Source organism: Xiphias gladius, chromosome 8 (genome assembly GCF_016859285.1).
Source record: "Xiphias gladius isolate SHS-SW01 ecotype Sanya breed wild chromosome 8, ASM1685928v1, whole genome shotgun sequence".
NCBI classification, from domain to species: domain Eukaryota; kingdom Metazoa; phylum Chordata; class Actinopteri; order Istiophoriformes; family Xiphiidae; genus Xiphias; species Xiphias gladius.
The window spans coordinates 17,832,632-17,854,430 of NC_053407.1; the positions used below are offsets into that span (position 1 = coordinate 17,832,632).

The following is a 21,799-nucleotide window of genomic DNA, read 5'->3' on the forward strand; positions in this document are numbered from 1 at the left end:
TCTTCTGCTACATAAATGGGAATAAAAAAGTATTGTGTTGTGCGACTTCACATGACCGCAGAGCCCTGGCAGATGAAAAGAGGCAGAATTCTGATTCCAGCTCTTGTTAGGCTGTCATCTCTACAGATGCATCTGACTGTCATGGGTATCTGTTTAGAGAAGACTCTGTTTATCAACCGACATCTGATTTCCAACGCCAAATGAGAAGTTCATGTAGCAAAATAAATAGCTGCTGCACATAATGATGGAGACCATGTGTGAACACTTTATTTTTAAGAAGATCTGCTTTTGTATAACAGTCCTGGGAGCATACATGTGATCCTTATAAACTTTTGTTTGGTTTTTGTTGCAAAATATTACAAAAGGAAAATGTATTAAAATAGTTTGTCTGATGGGAGACGAATTTTTAATCTGTTCATAATGCTGTACCCTGTCCAGTTCCTTACATAATCTCTGACATGAGCCCACTGGCTTGCGTCACTCATTGACATCTGTTAACACAACACGATCGACACACACACACACACACACACACACACACACACACACACACACACATACATATGTACACAGTGACTGACACACCACAACGCACAGAGAAGTAAATGTGTTTTTCTCCAACTGCTTCGCGTGCTTCCTTTCAGAATGATGTGCATTGAAAATGAGCCAATGGGGGGAAAAATGGCTCTGCGTATGCAGAACAGCATAGAGGCCTTGGTTTCAGACCTTATATATTGTGCACATCTATCATGAATCATCAGGCCATGAGAAAATGATTTAATGGTCCAATCGAGTAATGGGTTAAGCTCTCAGCATTATGATGGTGGCCTGGGCATGGGTCTGTAATGTAAGGGATAATCGTAATCCTTCAGCATTATGTCAGTAGTCCAAGGGTTCAGTGGGAACAGCCAGGAGATTTTGACTAGTGATTTTCCATGTTTGCTCAAGCCAGTAGGATTTTCAGTTGTATTTTATTTTATGTATATTACCAGCATGCTATATTGAACGTTCCAACAATATAAAAACTAATTACAGAGAACTAATTAACATGTGCGTTTATATCTGACAAGAATATAGTCTACTATAGCAGGTATAAATAACAGGTCCTTTTCAGTGCATAATAATTGTTTTTCCTTAGGAATTTAAACTGAATAGTAGTATCAGCATTTCTAAATATTTAACCATTTTTTCACTATATTTCTCAGGTTAACAATGTGATGATGTCTTGTGAATGATTCTTTATATGTTCAAATACTACAGTATTTATAAATAGAGTACAGTACTACATTTGCAGTGCCTAGGGGGGAAGTGTTCTGTCTTACAGTTTCTGTCTATTCCATGCTTCTAATAAAATAAACTCTGACAAGGCCCTGTAAGCTGTTAGTGTGCATTTGGCAAGTTGTTCTGGGTTTTCACATTTGACTGTCAGTTTCCAGGTCTTGATTATGTAGTGTAGTTTTAGCAGTAGGTTGATCTCAGGTCTACGGAGAAGACAGCGAAGGGCCCCGGGTGATCATGCAGAGGCCATGCTGCCCCATTGTACATGTGCTCTGAGTGACACGTCATCCCCTCAAAGGGCCTGCTAGTGTGGTGAATCAGTGTCCTTGAACTGCTCAGCTACAGACAGACAAAGAACAAGCTTTAACATTCAGCCTGACTGTCTCCTCTCTCTGCCATGCCCATTGTACAAGACACCAATACCGGGCTGCAATGCTGCATACAGGAAATCAGTCTTGAACCGTTGTCCACCACTTATGATTATGCAAGTGGTGTGATTGTGCTGCGATGTGATTCACACATAATCTCAGCGTCTTAGCAGGCGTCTTTGATGTGGCCTGCGTGCCGAGGCCATCTCGCAGTGCTGTGAGGAGCAGCAGGCTGCTGGGATGGGCTTTAGCACGGCTGCCCATCTAACTGTGCCTGGCTTTGATGTCGTAAACAGAGCAGGCAGGGCTGGCTGGCAGGGAAGCGGGCAGGCAGGGAGGCAGGCAGGCAGGCGCGTTGAATGGGATCAGTGGCACTGCGCTGGTCAAGCTCAAGCGAGCCAGCAGCTGCCTGTTTCACACCAAGAGGCAGTTAACACCGCAGCTCATGTCAATAGATATTGACTGCCAGATTGGGAGTGCTTATAGCGCGGGCCTTTTTGTTTGACTGACTCCCCTCTGTGAATTCAGTTTAAATCATCCTCAGTGTCTCAAGTGTGGCTTAGGGGCCCCATGACCAGTCACTCAAGAGGACAACTTGCACAGTCATACAGATATACAAATACTAACTTAGGCTGATATTGTAGGTGACTTAATGGTGAATTTGATCTCCATTGTGTCTCTGTAGTACATATTCTCCTTGACCCCCCTCTTTTTGAAAGCAGCTTATTCCAGTGTGGAAATAACGATATGTTCAGACTGAGGTTGTTTCTCATAGAAGATACTACAGAGCCTGCCTCAGCTGGTCCAGAGACAAACCCTTTTTACTGTTGAGTGCACTGAGCATCCAGGGGCTGTGCAGCGGTGGAGTGAGAGGGTGTTAGCTGGTGAGGCTGTTTGCGATCAGGGCCTTCCTGCAGCAGATAGGGCTTTGTGAGGCATGCTTGCATATGCGTGTGTGTGTGTGTGTGTGTGTGTGTGTGTGTGTGTGTGTGTGTGTGTGTGTGTGTGTGTGTGTGTGTGTGTGTGTGTGTGTGTGTGTGTGTGTGTGTGTGCCCTGCCTGGCCTGGCACCCCCGCGTCTCTACTCCCACTGCTTTCACCTGATGTGGCAGAGCCTCTGTCAGGCCTGAGCGAGCGCCCAGCCAGCTTCGCTTCTTCAGGAAAGATGAAGGCATCTCACAGCTATGCTGTGGGGGTGGGGGAAGCTAGCAGCAGCCTAAGCCTGGAGCTATCATAGGCTGGAGCTCAGAGCCAAAAGCCTGTGGGCTGGATAGGGTGGGTGGAAGCTTGTCTTAACTTGGCAAGACAACCATAGCCACAGCCCTGCACTGCCACCCAATGGCTGGGGCCTAACACTACAACCTTTAGTTCAACATAACCACAGCTAGTCATAATTACAACACGCCTCAGTTGTTGTGAGTGCATGTCAGAACAAATTATGTAAGTAATGAGGCTGAAAATGCTAAAGGAGTCGAAACACACTGCTCTGCAAATGCTCATGCAGGGAGAACACAAAAACAAACAATAGAGTGCACTCATACAGCGATAGACCTAACTGAATAACAAGCAACTGTGCACAGTAAGGAAAAGATTAATTATAAATTAACCCTCTCAGTTAGGTTGTCAGAGCCCGCCTCCTGCCTGGATTTCACTCTAATCCAGGCCGACGAGGTGCAGTGCCCTCTATTGTGTGTGAGAATCACAAATCGCAGGAGGTGTTGTCTGGAGGAGAATTAATTTTGCATGTTCCACCACTCCCTTTTGTTCATTTTACTAAAATGTAGGCTAATTCCATGTAAACATGGCCAGTCTTGTTGACTCCAGCAGTGCGAGGAGAACAGACACAGATTCCTGAATGAATAGAGTGTGGCTCCGGGGTTAGTGGATTAGTGGCTCTGTGTTAAGGGCCTCTCCCAGGCTTGCCTCAGGGACAAGGACATTATCCACATGACACATTACAGGCTCCTAGGCAGCTGATTAAAATGGGCAGGGATCTCTGGATTGAACCCCGGCAAAAACACTTTTGATGTTATCAAACTAGTTTAAAGAGGTTGGTTGTTAAGGTGTACGAGGGATATTTGAAGCTCCTAGTCTTGGGAAGAGACACGAGGCTTTATAGTAGACAGTTAGGCCTGGTTAGAGGGGAGGGGGAGAGGCTGATGTAACACTTTGACATAGTGAATGTACCACCACTTTTTTAGTGATTATAATTTTTATTGCACCTTATTTAGACAAAATCATAATATTCCCCCCTAATTGGTACAGACTCGTGTTGCAGTAGCTCTTTTGGCTCTGATTGGTTGGCTGCATGGCTGGTTGGAGAAAACCATTACATCGTGAGAAAATATCCCGCGGTGATCTTTCCTCGATTTAGATCAGATAGCGGAGTTTGTCTGGCGCTGCAGTGCACTGTTGGGATGGCGGGACTGAGATGTTGGAGATGTGGAGGAGGGCTGTGAGATAGAGATCTCTGGAGGGAGAGAGAGCGAGAGGAAGACAGAGGGGGAGGTGGCGGCGGAGAGGGATGTAGCATCAGTGGCTGCAGCGATAAAGCTGAGAGCAGTGGGACAAGCTGGGAGTTCTGTGCCTCTGATGTCTGTGTGTTCTGTCTGTTCTGTTGTGTTGCCCTGTGGTCTTCTCCTGAAGAGAAGGCCAACGATGGATGGGGCCGGTCCTCTCTGTGTTTTGTCCTCTATGGTGGGTGACTCACAAGCCTTTCAACAGCACAACACCTTAGCTTAACCCCCACTGAACCCTTTTTCTACAGCGTATACAGATGTACATACACAGTCACTGCCACCGCTCCATCCAGCGCAGTGGGCATGTTAGGATTCTTTGTCGCCACAGTAGATTTACTCTTGAGGATTTTCTGGGTTTTGAGGTTTAAGAGGCTTCACGAGGTCAAGTTTTCCTAGAGGGAATACATCTCCTCATATGGCTAAATGACCCTTTGTCATTGCACAAAGCTAGTATTGGAACTACCGTGATATATTAGGGTTTGTGGGTAGCTGGGCTTTTCCCCATGTAAGCTGTGTTTAGGATGCAAATTGACACAATGTTTACATTGGCTGCTTGTGAGGACTTAAAATGGCCTCCTTCCCTTCATACATTTACACACACACACACAAACACACACACACACACACACACACACACACACACACACACACACACACACACACACACACACACACAACTCTGTAAATATTCAGCTAATGCTCTGTGGAAGTGAGGATTCAAAAGCCACCGGATGAGATGTTTTTAGAAGCACAGTGCTCTTTCATGTACTTACATGGATCCATGGTGAGAGTGTTGTACAGTGATTTGTGACAGCAAAATGTTGATTTTCTTTTTTTATTTCTTTCATATCCTTTTCTTCTCTGCAGCTCAAATCGAAATAATTCCCTGCAAGATCTGTGGAGACAAATCATCAGGCATCCATTATGGCGTGATAACATGTGAAGGCTGTAAGGTAAGCATCATGAGACTGAACCTGTTTGTGTCATAGGAAGTAGTGTGTGTGTGTGTGTGTGTGTGTGTGTGTGTGTGTGTGTGTGTGTGTGTGTGTGTGTGTGTGTGTGTGTGTGTGTGTGTGTGTGTGTGTGTGTGTTTAAGGGCCAGGAGAGCTGAGAGGCTGAAAGGGAGGGAAAATTGAGGGACTAAAGAAAGTAGCTTGCTAGGAAAAACATTTGAAAAATGTTGCTGAAGTTTTACGAAGATTTTGAGAGGGACTGCAAAGTGTAAACACCAAGACCATGATCATTAAAGTGGTCAAGCACCGCAGAGGACGTCACAGAAAACCACAATTAGTAGTACAAAGTCATTCCTCTGCCTTGCTCTGCCATTCCCTCCCAGGGACATGTCTTTTTACAGTGTTTTTTGCCTCTGCTGCAGCCTGCTCTTCTTGAAATAAAATGATCAAAAGGAGAGTTCTTTGAATTATAGCAGATTGTTCGCTGTTTGCTACAGTGTGTTGCCTCCATTGAAGCTGCCTTTTGTACTGTTTCAAATGCACCAGCCATTCATAGTGAGGGAATTTTGTGCTTAGAGTGTATTCTTGTCCCAGTGCTTGTCACCAGGCACATCATTAGCATTCCTCAGCCAGGCTGCACCTTTGCTGTTTGCTCCTGTCTGTGTGTGTCTTTCTGTGTGTGTTTGTCTGTGTGTGTGTTTGTCTGTGTGTGTGTGTGTGTGTGTGTGTGTGTGTGTGTGTGTGTGTGTGTGTGTGTGTGTGTGTGTGTGTGTGTGTGTGTGTGTGTGTGAAGGAGGGAGTGAGAGAAGTTCCTTTCAGCTGTTCTTCCCAGCGCTCCTTTCCCTCACACAGGAGCTGAGAGGAACAAAACACTAAAGAATAAACTGCTGAAATCTATCTTTAATGATTGCTAATTAGTCCAGGCAGAGAGCCCTTTAATGATATGTGCGAGTACAAAAGTTTGGACCATAAATCATAGCATTATTAAAGAGTGCTGCTTGTCACTGGCAGTTATAGCCTGTTTCCATAATGGCTTCTATTATAAAGCAACTTGGCAGCTGTCAGCTGTTTTCTTGTAATTAAACAGCCAATGAGCAGCTAATTAAGACATATGTGTATGGAGCGGTAGAGTGGGGCATGTTAATGATGTGCTGGAATCAATTCATTAAGTCAAAGGATGAGGAATTCAGTCGGTGTGCATTCGCAATCCTTTAGCACTGCACATGCCAGTGCTGCGTTAATCAACGCTAATAACCCCACTGAAGAAAAATACCATCCACTGTTATCATTCCTACCCAAACACACCACCCTCATGCTGTACACACTGCTGAAATACAGCACTCTTTTGATGCCAGATAATACAGCATAACAGCCAGCAACAAACCACCACAGCAGTGTTATTATCTAATTTGTTTGGCAACAGTAAAATAAAAATATCATCACTAGGAATACAATAAATCACTATCAATCAGTAATGAATTCTGACAGCACTGAAACACTATGAAGACATGATTTGATCCTCCAGTCCCAGAGCATTTTTCCACCTACAAAGGTTCATCCGAGGTGTTTCCATGCCCCTCTCCTGTGCAGGGCTTCTTCAGGAGGAGTCAGCAGAGCAATGCAGCCTACTCCTGCCCCCGTCAGAAGAACTGCCTGATCGACCGCACCAGCCGCAACCGCTGCCAGCACTGCCGGCTGCAGAAGTGCCTGGCAGTGGGCATGTCACGAGATGGTAAGGAGATAGAGGTGGGCGGATGTAGCAGGGTGGTATGGCGAGTAGACAGAGGTAAAGAGCTCAGGTCGAGCCCGTGTGTGGGCAAGACTCCGCTCTGCTGAAGTGCGTTTGCGCCAGTGCTTCACGGATGCTGTTGTGGACTCTGACCTCGCTTTGAAAGCCGGCAAGAGAGGAAAGAATTTTCTTCATTGGGACATAAAAGTCAAATAGTCATTGTTGTAAGTTCCTGATAGTGTGTCGTTAGTGCTTGTTATAACCTCCACCAAGGAGGTTTGTTTTTTGATTGTTTATTTGTCAGCAGGATTAAGCAAAAAGTGCTGAACTGATTTGCACAGTGAATTTTGTCTCACTTTCCTTAACATTGCGAGATAGGGCTTTTTTTTTTTGACTTGGCGGAGATATGCACTGGACCGGGTGCCATTCTAGTTTTTATTTTGGCATTAAAAAAAATCCAGGATCAGGATCATCAGTTTATTTTGAAAGTAAAGGAAAGAGGAATGACTGCAATTTTTTTACTCACTTGTACTTAATATATTTACTCACTTATATACTTGGTATTTAATCAGGAGTTAATTTGCATTTGATTTTTGAGTTGTGCTTTTTAAAAGAGGAAGTTGTTTACTGTAAACTACAGAAGTCAGAATTGTCTTACAGCAGGAAACAGAAGTTTTTAGTATGTTGGGACAAAAATGTCCTTGTTCTTTGCAAAAATCTGGCAATTTTTCCGAGAAGATCAGTAAAAATGATGAACCTTTTAGGGGTATGTTACCTGAAACATTCAAAACACAACACCATAACTCCATTGCAACATCTTAACTCAGTATTGTTTTTTGGTTGTTTATTCGTGGGCCTATATTCTTGGGGTACTGTATATTGATATCTTGTTGGAAAAACAAAGAAAACGCACACAGAGATAATTACTCCCATTATGACTGGGGCAGCTGTGGCTCAGGAGGTAGAGTTGGTCATCTACTAACCGGAAGGTCCTCCAGTCCACAAGTTGAAGTGTCCAAGATACCGAACCCCAAATTGCCCCTGATGGCTGTGTCATCAGTATGTGTGTGTGTGTGTGTGTGTGAATGGGTGAATGTGGCATGTGGTGTAAAGGGCTTTGATTGGCCGGTAAGACTAGAAAAGTGCTATATAAGTCCACTTACCATTTACCACTGCGCGCAGATGAGTGCTTTGTCTGCGAGCCTAATTTGTTGCTGTGATAGAAACTAGGTTTGATGGAATAGGAGGCTGTTAGAGGTCGTCATTAGTGCTGCTGCAACTGGGATGCACTAATGGCAGCACACAGGTGGGGATATGTGTTGGAGGGCTCCTCCTGCTCCGTGCTGGTCCAGACTGGGCTGGGCTGCGGAGATTCTATCAGAACAGAGCAGAGCAGAGCTATGGTGGGGTTTTTTTTGTTGTTTTTTTTGTAAAACACACATAGGAAAGCACACAGACACAGTAAAAACGTACATACAGGCAGACTGGCATGTCTTTATGCTTTGCTTTCATTCAGCTACACACTTGCATATATATTCACGAATGTGTATGAACACAGCAGAACATAGCCACACACATTCTCACAAGCACTTAACACGCACAACTATGCACATGCACACTCAGGACAGACGAAGGTGACTCTTGCCTTCACTCAACACACCAGAGCCCATCTGCCCGCACTCTCCTCTGCATCGCTCCACTGTACGTAGACAAATACACACACATACACACTCACTGTGACCGCCTGACGTACTGGCAGGCCCCCAGAACTCTGGCCAAGGAGTCTCATTCTCGGCACCGCTGTTTAGTTTGGAAACCTTGAAACCGGAGGCAGCAACTTAGCTTTCTCATGTTCAAGTGGCTTGTAAGCGGTTAGTCGCTTCCCTCTTCTGCCTCATATTTATGAAGTTGCTCATTTCTCATAATCTCTGTCATTACTGATCCCCTCTGAAATGTGGAGATTTGCTTTTTTGTCATCAGTGTCATCTGTTAAGAGAGTTTATCGCTCTTTAGTACTCAGTCTAGGGGAGTATGATGCTAATAGCAGGCCGCTTTTGGTCTAACAGTAACATACGATTATACCATAGATTAGTTGTGTGTTACTGTGTCAGAGGAAGGCACATATTGACAAATAACCACTGAATGCGTTACACAATTTGTTTTCCAGTAGGGGAGTTAATTTGCCCAAAAAAAATCAACAATTCAATCCTTTGCCATTGTTGTCTAAACAACACATTTTGTCTCAGACTCCAAGATTTATTTTTTAATTCAAGGAATAAGAATTTAGCCAATACTGTGATAAGTTGATTTGTCCTCAGAAAAAATTCCACTGTTTCAGGCCTCCCTGGTGATATTGTTTCACATACTGGAGAATACGTTTTTTTTTTAGACTCAACAATAATATTGAAGAAATTCAAAAAATTGATTAAGTATCATGGAGGTTGCATGAGAAGGATGTGTAATTTTCGTTAACAGTCATACAACAATTCATTAACTAGGGCTTCAGTTTTATTTTGGATACAAATTATATTTTTTGGTGACTTATTTTACTTTATGCTGATTTTACTTTAGAGCAGCCCCTGGATGCCACATATGGAAAGATAAAATAGAGCAGCATCTGTTTAAACTGTTTGTGATTTTTCACTGGAGTCTCACTCATGTTTTGTCCTGCTAATCACAGCGGTGAAGTTTGGCCGCATGTCGAAGAAGCAGCGAGACAGCCTGTATGCTGAGGTCCAGAAGCACCGGCTGCAGCAGCAACAGCGCGACCACCAACAACAGCCTGGAGAGGCGGAGCCACTCACGCCTAGCTATGGCCTCTCAGCCAATGGCCTCACAGAGCTCCATGACGACCTCAGCGGCTACATGGATGGTCACACCCCTGATGGCAGCAAACCAGACTCTGCAGTCAGCAGCTTCTACCTGGACATCCAGCCATCTCCTGACCAGTCAGGCCTGGACATCAACGGCATCAAGCCGGAGCCCATCTGCGACTTTGCCCCGGGCTCTGGCTTCTTCCCTTACTGCTCCTTCACCAATGGAGAAACCTCCCCCACCGTGTCCATGGCTGAACTAGGTAAGAAGCAGGAGAGAGACGGGGGGAGACAAAAGGAGAGACAGCAAAATGGAGGAGGGGGGAGAACAACTCAACCGTGGGGCAAACGACACAAAGGTTGCTTAAAATAGCAGGAGGTTGGAGACTCATCTCCAACACTCATTAAAAGAGCCTCTTTTTTGTAATTAGTTTCCATTAATTAGGGCCAATCAGGATCCAGCAGGGCAGGCGTCTGGGGAAATCATTTTTTTAGGCTCCCCTGTGCCTAGGAACTCCTTTTAACAGATGTGTTTTCAAAACCATTTAAATTCTTATACTCAATATTTCTTTCAGAGAAAATGTGACCTTTGTTTCAGTGAGTAACGTGGTACCCCTCCTCCTCTTCATGCATTTGTGTCATAACTAGATTGGCTTTGCCTCAACCTTAAGCTATGAGCTTCCTGCAGGCAGTAAAAGAAAATGTCAACAACCCTTTTCCCAGTCAAAAAAGCCCACACGTCTCCGCTTCTCCTCCTTCTTGAGAGCTCAGTAAATAAATCTCCTTTTCCTGTGGCATAATTCATCACTGAGGTCTTCACTTTCACATAGCCTTGTGAGTAACATTCAGATGTCAACTGTTATCTTCCGGGTTTGTGATAATGGTTGTATTTCAGAGCACCTGGCCCAGAACATCTCCAAGTCACACATGGAGACATGTCAGTACCTGAGGGAGGAGCTGCAGCAGATGACCTGGCAGGCCTTCCTGCAGGAAGAGGTGGAGAGCTACCAGAACAAGGTAGCTTGACCACAGCCGGGCCTGTGCTGGCGTTCACAGCAGTTGCAATCATCAAATGCATTGTTTTAGAGCAGATAACCTATTCTCTTTCCTATCTGCTCTTAGCCCCGGGAAGTCATGTGGCAGCTGTGTGCTATCAAAATAACAGAGGCCATTCAGTATGTGGTGGAGTTCGCCAAGCGCATCGACGGCTTCATGGAGCTGTGTCAGAACGATCAGATAGTGCTGCTGAAAGCAGGTATGACAGCCTGTCAACATGGCTTGCTGCCGTCAAACTCACCCACCACCACCACCACCACCACCCCCCTCTGGCATTGTCACAAGGGCGTAGCTGACCTGACTGCACAAAGCCCTCTTCTTCCCACGCGCAGACAGTGTCAAAGAGAGGAGACCCTACCCTGCCTGTACCCTCTCTCTGTCTCTGTCGCTCTCTGTTTTCCTCTGTTCATTACATACATAGCAAAGATGGACACAGTATTAGATAAGCAATGTATTTCTGAGATCAGATAATACCTACCATGACGGCTGCCATTTCCCTCTCTTTTCCCAGACACAAGTATTCGCCTGCCTATTCGAATTTCTCTCATGAAGACATTCTTACAGAATATTAAACACAGATGTGGCTCTGTGCACACTGTCACCTATATTCATGCATAAATAGCGATGCTCAAACACACAGTTACACACATACCGCACATGCAGCAAACAAACACCTCTCCTGGGTCTTTCCCTGGGTATTATTTACATTAGCACAGCCAATATGAATAATGAAATAAAGACTGAGATCCCTTGTCAGACATGACATTTTAAAACAGTAGCATCTCCCTCAGAGGCAGTAATGGCTTCTGATACAGTTTCTTGATCCTCTTATCCACTCCCACAGAGTGGTACGAATTACAGGATAGAATAATTTCCCCACCTATCTTGCTAAATAAAGGTTGAATGAATGCGCATTGTCACTACTAAATGAAGCACAATCTTTATCTGGCATGTCATATTGGAAGAATAGCCTTGCATCTACGATATTATCATCTGCAGAGGTGATTTTTTCTTCTCCCTCTGATTTCAGTCGTCTCTATTTCAAAGTGGTTGTGTTACTCATATTATTGAAGAATAGTTCAAAGCACAATCATGTGTTTTGCATCCCTGACTGATGTGCAACTGTTAGGGAAGAAAAAAAGAAACAAAGCTGAGATTCAACATCTTGTTCCTGTATTTCTCCACAGGCTCTTTGGAAGTTGTGTTTGTCAGAATGTGCCGTGCCTTTGACTCGCAAAACAACACAGTCTATTTTGATGGAAAATATGCCGGACCGGATGTGTTCAAGTCATTAGGTAAGTGGAGTGGGTGTAGGTGTGTGTGTGTGGGTGTGTGCATGCACACGTTTGAGTCAGTGTGCATGTGTGTATTTGTGCGCTGCCGTGTGTGTGTGTGTTTTCTTACAGTGTCTTACTCCTTTCCTTGGTGTAATAGCCAAAATTAGAGTCTGCTGTTCTGTCCTACACAATGCTGAAGGCCTGGAAGCAAACACTGAGCACTCATCCCTGCCTCACCTGGCATTGCTGTCTCTGCAGCGGTTATTTATGGTAGAACAGAGACGTTAGTGAGGCTCTGCTGCATACGGCTCTTGTAACTGTGGAATAAATAAAGCCAGACGGAGTGTCTTTTGGGAGAGAGAGCTATCAAAACCATCACTGATGCTCTGACATAAAATATTTCATGCAAAAGCAAATAGCATTTGTGTTTGACTGCCATGACATTACTAAGAGTCTCCACCATGGATGTTCCTGCATTTCCCACTGCCTTTGGCAAAAGTAAATGTAAATGTGTCCCATAGTGGCAGTAAAAATGCTGACTTCGGCTTCTTAGTCTGAGTTTACCAATCCCTGTAACTCTCTGTTTGTGTGTTTTATGAGTGAGCATGTGTATCTGTCCCAGTGTCCTGTGTGTTTTGCGCAGAGGGGTCCGCAGTGGGGGAGGCAGAGTGATGGGCCTACCGAGCCGCGGCGGCATCCGCCTGTCTCTCTCTATACTCGATAATTGATTGAACTAAAAGCCTCAATAGTGACCTCATTTTGGCTTGCGTAACACCACCCAACTGCCAAAAGTGACTCGTCTGGGAGGCAAAACTCAGTAACAGCATTGCCTGTTCTGCTTAAGACGCTCCCATGTGCTGTCAGCATGCCGTTCTTTTTCATTCCTTCACCTCCCTCTCCCCTCCCTATGTGTCTCTCTCCCAATAAAGATCAAGAGTGAATGTTGTTGTTTGGTCTTCCTCATCCTGAGCCCTCTCTCTTTGTCCTTTGCTGTGGCAGGCTGTGACGACTTGATCAGCTCCATCTTCGAGTTTGGGAAAAACTTGTGTTCTATGCACCTGTCTGAGGATGAGATCGCCCTGTTCTCTGCCTTTGTGTTGATGTCTGCTGGTAGGTGTCATTCATAGTGCAAGTAAAAAAAAAAAAAAAAAAAAAAAAGGTAGGCACACATTCACCACGACAAGGAATGCTGTTGCCCTCCTGTTTTTCTCCATCAATTAAAATTTTAGATTAGAGGCACTGCATCATTACTTTTCACATGAGCCAAGCCGACTGTTAAGTGGCCTACATGAGTTGTGATAATTTACTTTCCAGACCGGTCCTGGCTCCAGGAGAAGGTGAAGGTGGAGAAACTCCAGCAGAAGATCCAGCTGGCCCTTCAACACGTCCTGCAGAAGAACCACAGAGAGGATGGTATACTTACAAAGGTACAGTGTGATGCAGTACACACTCCATCAATTATTCCTTAAAGTGGCTGTCTGCTAAGCATGTTCTACCCTTGTAGCAGTGCAATCTCCCACTGTTTAGATTCTTTATCCACAGGCTATCAACCATTTTTAGTGCATTACATTAAACTAGCAGATTTCAGTCGAAGCATTCATAACGTTACACGCCTTTTTATCAGTAGAGAAGTGGCAATTTATCAATTGTACCAGCTCCATAATATGAAATGTCAAGTTTTCCTCGTGTCTGAACGCTTGTCTCAATATTTACGAGTCTGTTTGCCCATGTGTGAGAGGAAATACACTGTAGGGAAGAATGTTTTTCACTACCATTGCTCCATGTCCTTGCCTCCCTGTGAATCTAAACAGCTTGTCTCCTCTCTCTCCACAGTTGATATGCAAAGTGTCGACACTGCGAGCACTGTGCAGTAGGCATACAGAGAAGCTTACAGCTTTCAAAGCAATATACCCAGACATTGTGCGTGCCCACTTCCCCCCCTTATACAAGGAGCTGTTCGGATCAGACTTTGAGCAGTCCATGCCCGTTGACGGGTAGCAGCCCTGCCAGATGCCAGTGTGCCCACCGTAGGGGAATGTGGAGGAGGAATCTGAGACACTTTATTGGTGCCCTGCACAAACCAGAGCGGACAGATGGCACGCTGTTCAACTTCTTCTTTTACATTGGAGGGGGGGGCTTAGCCAGTTGATTCTCAAGGTTTACTTTACTGATATTAGTTCTCTTTGGAAGACTTGTGGGACCCGACACCCCATGGGACATGAAGAGGAGATAGGGACAAATAATTTCTCTCTGGTTGAATTTGACCTTTTTTTGCGCATTTCTAACATGGAACTCCAGACCAATTACATTAATTTTCACCAATATTTATTGCATCACTATTATTATGATTTATTTGTGCATCTGACTTCTAATCATGAACAATTAATGAGCAACTGTTAGCGTTATAATAGCTGAAGACATCTTCATTAGAGATGAAGATAAATGAAGAGGATAATGAAGATCAATCATCAGTATTATTTTTCATATTACACTCCCAAAACTGTTTTAGTATTTTCATATTCAACACTTTAAATAGTCCTATTCCTATCTCCTTCATACACTATATCCTGAAATAAACGGCTGATAAATGCGCACACTTTGGTCAAGTTCAGCCATTTTTCTCTTGTGTTCAGTCGTATCTTTTGGACGCAGTGCTTGGAATGGAAACTCACAGCAACTTTAAGGGAGGCTCCGTCGGCATGGTGATGCAAACGGCACTTCTCTACGGACAATCGTTAAAAAAAAAAAAAAAGAAACATAGAATTCTGGTAATTCTAATGAAACCACAATGATTTTAGCTGTCAAAGACTCCATCCACCATTGTTGCATAGTGAAATCATGTAAGGCCATCTGCTATTAATCCTTCTCTGGACAGGTGCCCTGGAGAAGCACAGGGCACCAACACAATGAAAAGGGTCCATTCCACCTGTTTTATAATGTACTACAGGGTATATGGTCATAAGTACTTACTATACAGAAAAAAGTAATGTTTATAGAATCTATTTTAAATAACATGTATGATATTAGTAGTTAGACCATTCTTAATTGTTGAATTGATAAGGCACTTTTATTTACACCTTTCTTTAATTTAAGACGTGTATATTTACCTAGTGATGTGTTGCATGTGCACAAGAAATACAAGTTGAACCACGGTCACAGAGGCTAGTCCTGGGAGCAACAGATGATACTGGTCTGGAAGTGTTAGGGCTGTCTGTTAGGATGGCTGGCGTGTCTGCTCGCTGGTGAACAAAGAGGCTCGTATGAGAAGGCAGGTTAGAGACACTCTCATCACCTGTTACCTCAGCAACTGGCTGTGCGACACCTGTCAATATGTAGCTCGGATACTTCTTTTAGCGGGTGTCCACACATACAAGAACAGCCAACAACCCTTGTAGTGGTGTTACAGTCTCATGGCTTTCCTGCCCTGTGTTATGAACAGACCTGGATTGAACAGCATTTGTTTGAGCCTTTCTAAAATACAAGAAAACAGAGGTGTGGTGAGACATTTGCAACGCACTGACTTTCTTATTCTTTCATATTATTTTCTAAGTATTTGGTACTCCTTATATTGTGAAAAATGTCATTTGTTATGTGAGGAAGCAACAAGAAAACATAAAAATAGAACATCATCTCAGCCAGGAACAATCACATATTGACTGTAATCCAATTGTTCCATCTAGTGGAAGGTAAAGATACAGCAAGCTAGAAGAAGAAGCCTAGAAGCCCAATGACGAGGACACAATGTCTAACCTAAAAGCACATTTATGAGCCTCTCTCAAAATGTGTTGAGTGTTTTTTGTCATTGTTTTTGAGCAGCTTTATCTGCCTTCTCACCACAGCCTCAGCCCAGCAATGCCACAACAGGACACAGAAGGAACAGTGAAGGGAGAGTGAATATTCAAAGCCTTGTCTGGTAGTAAAGCTTCTATTTTTGTAACATGTTTTGGTTAATAAACTCATGAAAGAGAACGAGGGAGAGAAAAAGATGTCAGGTAGCACTTAACTATATTCCTGCAATAATTAGACTAGCTGTTGTTTGTATGATTAGGGGAGAAACATAAAAATGGTAGGACAAGTGCTATTTTCAGAATTCTTTGTTGTTGTGCTTCTGTTTTGTTGAGTGTGTCTTTCTTGTCAGTGTGGTAGTAAAGTGGTAGAAAAAACCCTGGATGTGCCAAACAGTAGTCGTTGCTTCCGCTTTCCAGTCTACTCGTCTGTAATGTAGAATGGATTCCTAAGACATTCCAGCAATCTCAGTAGCGGCTTCTAGAAATATCTTTAAAAAAAAAAAAAAAGAAGAAGAAGAAAAAAGGAAAAAAAATGATATCCCTTTAGAAATCCAACAAAGCATGTTAACACATCTGTCACCAACCATAACAGAATCCAGCTGTTTGTCTTTTGTTTTCTGTTTGCACACTATCATTCCTCTGCCGTGCAATTTGTACAAGGTGGTAATGCCTTGTGCTGTCACCCCTCAGGGAAGAGTTTCTTTCGCGCTTTCTGTTTGAGAGGACATTTGTTTGTACTCATTAGGTTTAGTTTATGTTTTTGTTCAGGGATGTTCCATGAGAAGTGGTTGAGATTAACATTTGAATATTCATCTCCGAGAGTTGTTCAGAATTTTACATTGTTGACGTCCTTATGGGTCTCCAGCCACTCAAAGACCACTGCGCCCCTACGGTCAAGTAAAAAAAGAAAAAACATCTCATTTGTAAAAACAACAAACCCTATCACTTTTACAAACTGCACTTTTATCAGTGCACAGCATATTTGTCACACAAAAATCTGTTTTGGTTTCAAATGGTGTCATCAGGGTCTTTAAAAATGATAACCCTCTTTGTTAGGAAAACCAAATATTCTTATGCAATACTAAATCTCTTGTGTTTGGGTTGTAGTAGATATGCTGTACCTAAGTAATAATCTCTGTTATGATCCAATGCTATTTGGATATGCACAAGCCCTCTACGACTAGTAAACCTCAGTCTCCCAGCAAAAGAAACCCAGTCTGGAACACTGCTAGACAATCCAGGTTGAGAGGCCCAGTGGCCCGGCAAGAGCAACGAAGAGGATGGGGTGTGAATGCTCAGGGAGGTAACAGGTAGACCGAAGAAGTAGCTCGCTTTCCTCTGGACAGTTACAGAGCATTTAATTAACACTTTTGTGATTTTATGAGCACTCAATTGATAAGAGGAGGTGGCTGAACTTTTTGGCATAGCACACTGGACATGCAGTACAACACTCGCTGTTCAGAAAATAATGACGAGATGGACATTTGACTGATTTTCTGTTATTTATTTCCAAAAAAAAAAAAAAAAAAATTTTGTTTGTTTCTTGAAATTTTTCAGTTTTCTTAAGCTGTTGGAATCTTGTTTGATGATCACATAAAACCATTCAGTATTTCGTCAAATATGATCAGCTGAGGTCTACCACCAAAAGGGTTCCTTTCTCATAAAGTAAAAAATTTGTGCATTTTATTTTTCCTTCAAGTCAAAATAGTCGAGCGGCTTGTGATATGTTCTGGAATATAAAACAAGCAAGATGCCTTGTGTTACAACTACGGGTCTCTACAGTGGAGTCACCATCCTTTTGAATTGACTTTATTCAAACAGCTGACTCAAACTGATGACATTTACTCTCAGTCTAGAACAAAAAGTAATAAAACCCCATTACTCTGTTTTCATCTTCTTATATACTGATATGGTTGCAAAATGTGCAGGAAAATGGTCATCAAACACATGAATATTTGTGTCTAACTATAAACTGCACCTTTACACGGGCCTGTAAAGTGATGTCCCTCTGTATATTCTCACTTGAGAGATCCCGATTTAGGAAAGGGATTGATACTAAGTGTGCAATTCAATCAGTGTATAGTATACAGTAAAATGTGCTGGTCCTTCTGTCTCTGCTCTGTTGTCTGTTTGTAAAAAGCAATAGTGCGTGTGTGTGTGTGTGTGTATGTATTTGTTCTCACAGTGTGTGAATAAAATAAACCCCAGACAAGGCTTTAATAATTACAGAGGAACAGGGTTATGTGGACGAGGAGGTCTTGATTTTATTTTGGACTTTTTTAAATAAAGGTTTTGGAAATGCAGAGCTTGATCCCTCCATAATAGGTGCAGGTTCCAAAAGCATGACATAATGCCTTCAACGATTCATAGGTCTGCAGAATGCTGTGAAGCAACCTTGACCGGCTTCACAGTGAAAACATGCTTCGCTATCAGTTCGGACAGCACAGCCACAGCCTGAGCTGAAATGAATTGAACTGAATTCTGGACTGTAAATTGTGAAAACGAGTCTTCGAGACCATAAATTGTGAAGATCAGCGTTATGTCACGCTTAAAGTTGTGCTGGAGTGCCGGTGTGTTACCCAGAAATTATGAGTCAGTCATCACATTTTACCAGAACTCATTTTCCAAAGCACAGCTGATAAGGATTTATGATTAAAAATACGTTTAAGGATATAGTTTAAAGAAAAAAGAAAAAAAAATGAAAAGCAACTTTTAGCCATAATCGAATGTCAAGCAATAATATATGTCTGTGTATTATTTTTGATTCTTTTGTGCATAGTAGTCTTTGAACATCTGCATGTAAATACACCTCTTATTTATCACTTTTTGGTTTTGTTTTATTTTGTGTTGATTTTGTGGATGTTTTTACATTTCATCTGTATATTTGACCAGTTCTGTTCCCAGGTGGAGAACTAAGAACTTGACATGGCCTGTATGCTGTATATCTTATTTTCTCACTCTTTCTCTCTCCCTCATTCTCGGCTGTTTATTCACCATATTTAATGTTATTATTGATCACATGTATAAAGGTAGCTTTGTAACTTCTGTCTGTATAGGTAAGAGGAAAATACTGCTACTAAGGCCTACCCAGTGAAAATATTTATCTGTTTATCAATTACACCATATTGTATGATAACTCTGTTTCTAGTTTGTTTCCCTCCTTTAGGATTAGTTTGATAGTTTGAGACAGGGTGTGCTGACATTTATTTTGTGTTGCCCTGATGTGTGGTGCTAGGTAAGTTAATTTTGTGAACAAAGTATTGATTCCTAAGCCTGGCTGCCCTATTAGTACATTCATTTCATTGCATATAAATGTATTATTGATATTAGGACTCAATAAATAATAATAACGAAAATGATAGCGGAAAAATTACCCAGCCAGTACCTGTATCAGTGTGCTAGTCCTGGGGTAAGGCACTTATTTCATTCTGACTTATAGCAAAGCTAGAATCTGCTAATTAACAAGTTATTTAAGGTTGCTTTTCTGGTTTGTGGAAAAATGATAATATTCAAACTGAAACGGCAGTATTGTGTTTTTTCTTTGTCTGATTGTAAAAACCACTCACTGAGGCTATAGTTTGTCAGGTTTAGAGATACTAAATATTTACCTCTCTTGTGTCTGCATAGTTGTTCACCTGATGCAGGGATGTGGTGCTTGGATTTCATTAAACAGAGCCTCGGTATGCTTTTGTTATTCCCCATTTTAGACTATCCTGAAACAGTGGTTTCTTCAGACTAGTGGCATAAACATTTTGCACCACATGAAGTGTTACAAATGTACATGAAAGGATTGCCCTTTGAGGACAAAGTTGACCTTTTCTCTCCACTCTGTAGCAAATATCAGTAAGAATATGCTTGCAATAATACACAACGTATCACACTGAGTGCCTCTCGGTGTAACAAGATGCATACATGGTTTTGATTGTCTTTTTTTGTGGTTTTCCAGACATGTATTAAAGTGACAATGTATTTTGTACATGAGGAGGAATTCACACTCTCCGCGCTTCAATTGTTTTTCAGATTCTTTCTTTACAGTATGTTAATCATTTTCACGTGGGTTGATGCGCTACGTTAAAGGGTTTTAATGTATAGAAAGTCTGTTTAGAGTGTATATGTCACCCCTCACTGTGTTTGAAAAACATAAATGGGAAGTTTGTTTCATATTGATCTTGAATGGTCAAGTAAATGCTTGCAAATATAAGTACAGAAAAAATTCACCTCCGCAGTGTTTGTTAAGACTAGGCAAAAACTAACAGGCAGTCCATATTTCTTCATTTTTTTGTTTGTTTTATATCAACCTTCTTTTGTTATTTCACTGAGAACAGAAGATTTACTAATGCATTGTATATCAAGTATTTGTATGTGTTTGTAAAAGAAGCATACAACACATCTGGATTTCTTTAATGTTCTGTGTTCAATGTGCGCTCAGTCGGTTTGGGGTAACTTTACATGAAGGGAGGGTGGAGCAGGGGTGGATTTGGATTCTTTTTCCATGCAAAAGCAGTACAAATTATGGGAAAGCCGAAACTTAGTGTGTGGTTGTCACAAATTTCTAAGTCACACGTTTGCTACTGATGTTAAAATGGGGACAGATGATCATTTACCTTTTTATCCAGCTCTTTTGAACTCTCTTTAGCAGGTAGTCTATTCACAAATGTAGTTTTGCTCCTTCTTGTCTGATTCTTAAATATGAAAATAAGTATTTTGATTCATTTTGTAAATACAGCTGTAAAGAAAAATAAGAAATTTAATGTTGTCTTTTAAATACTTTTCATTCTAATATGAATGTTGTTATATTGTACTTAGAAACTGTACCTTTAATATTACCTTTATTAAAAGTGCATTGGACACATCGATTTTAGATGTGCTTTATGTGCTGTTATCCCATAATAAAATTTACCGCTTGTAATGGGCTTTTATTTCCTGACTGTTTAACTGTCTCTGTTGTCTGCTCTCTCTCACACACACACAAACACATGCACACTCTTTTTAATGAAACTAATCAAACAATATTTTTGATTCACAATAATTTTATCAGGACTAATCATCCTGGTGCTTCAGTATTTAATCATAGCCTGACTCCACTGGAAACCGTTCTCCGGGATTATATGAGCAAATAATGTCATTAAAGTAGTTTAATACTTACATTAAAATATGTGCAACTAGAAATGAAAAGCAAGAGTAGCAAGAGGAAGAGTATAACCTTTTTTAAACCATACACTAAAGAATGGTAAAGAAAAAATATCACTGCAAGACATTTTTTTATGTAAGACATCATAACAGTGCAAATTCATTCCTGGCCATGAACACATTAAGCTGAAACACCATTTAGCAATATGTGAGCTTAATTTTAGTGGTCATTGTATATATCCCATTTTAAATTCAGACCTTAACGATCTAGTGAGAAGAATCAACAATCAAAAAAGAAATGTCCAGCAATTCTTCCCAGTTAAAGCATTATGAAAGAAACCTTTGGTAACTTAAAAATGTAAAATGTTGAGGTGATTGGCAACTCAGTATTTTTCTCAATTTAGGACACAAACTCTTGGTGACAGGTTGTGGTTCTGTATTTTTTTTTTCAGTAGTTTTTTCTTTTTTATCACACAGTTCTTTATACTTCAAAGTGTTATAAAGTTGTGTAACAATTTATATAAATTAAATTTTTTTATTATTATTATTATGTACAAACCAATGTCATTCCTTAGAATATTAGCTAAGGTGTCATCATTTTATCATTAGCTTAATGCAAAAGTAAATATTTAGATCAAGCATTCTTTCCATTTAAAGCAAGACCAATAGGAGGTTTTGAGCTATTTGTTTCTAGAAAATGCTCATAATTGTTTTATAATAATTGTGTAATAATTGTTAATAATTGTTTGGATTATAAGTTTCTCACCAAAACAATGCTGCATGTACCTGGCTTTAATACCTGAATCAGATGTGGTCCAGGTTTTAACTACCAGAACCACACCTTGCATTCTCCACCCTTAATTGGTGGAAACTTAAAAATAAATGTAAT

The 21,799-nt window shown here is 41.7% G+C and overlaps 1 protein-coding gene across 2 annotated transcripts in view; it reads left to right on the forward strand.

Moving 5' to 3' along the window:
* roraa (RAR-related orphan receptor A, paralog a) overlaps nucleotides 1-20,667 on the forward strand; it is a 184,000-nt gene extending 163,333 nt beyond the window's left edge. For both annotated transcript variants that reach the window (XM_040132992.1, XM_040132993.1), the window contains 9 exons: nucleotides 5,032-5,117; nucleotides 6,708-6,849; nucleotides 9,527-9,922; nucleotides 10,555-10,676; nucleotides 10,782-10,914; nucleotides 11,903-12,010; nucleotides 12,992-13,102; nucleotides 13,307-13,419; nucleotides 13,826-20,667. In XM_040132992.1, the coding sequence (XP_039988926.1) occupies nucleotides 5,032-5,117; nucleotides 6,708-6,849; nucleotides 9,527-9,922; nucleotides 10,555-10,676; nucleotides 10,782-10,914; nucleotides 11,903-12,010; nucleotides 12,992-13,102; nucleotides 13,307-13,419; nucleotides 13,826-13,990 (1,376 nt within the window). In that variant the 3' untranslated portion in view covers nucleotides 13,991-20,667. The remainder of the gene's footprint in view (nucleotides 1-5,031; nucleotides 5,118-6,707; nucleotides 6,850-9,526; nucleotides 9,923-10,554; nucleotides 10,677-10,781; nucleotides 10,915-11,902; nucleotides 12,011-12,991; nucleotides 13,103-13,306; nucleotides 13,420-13,825) is intronic.
* Nucleotides 20,668-21,799: the final 1,132 nt, after the last annotated feature.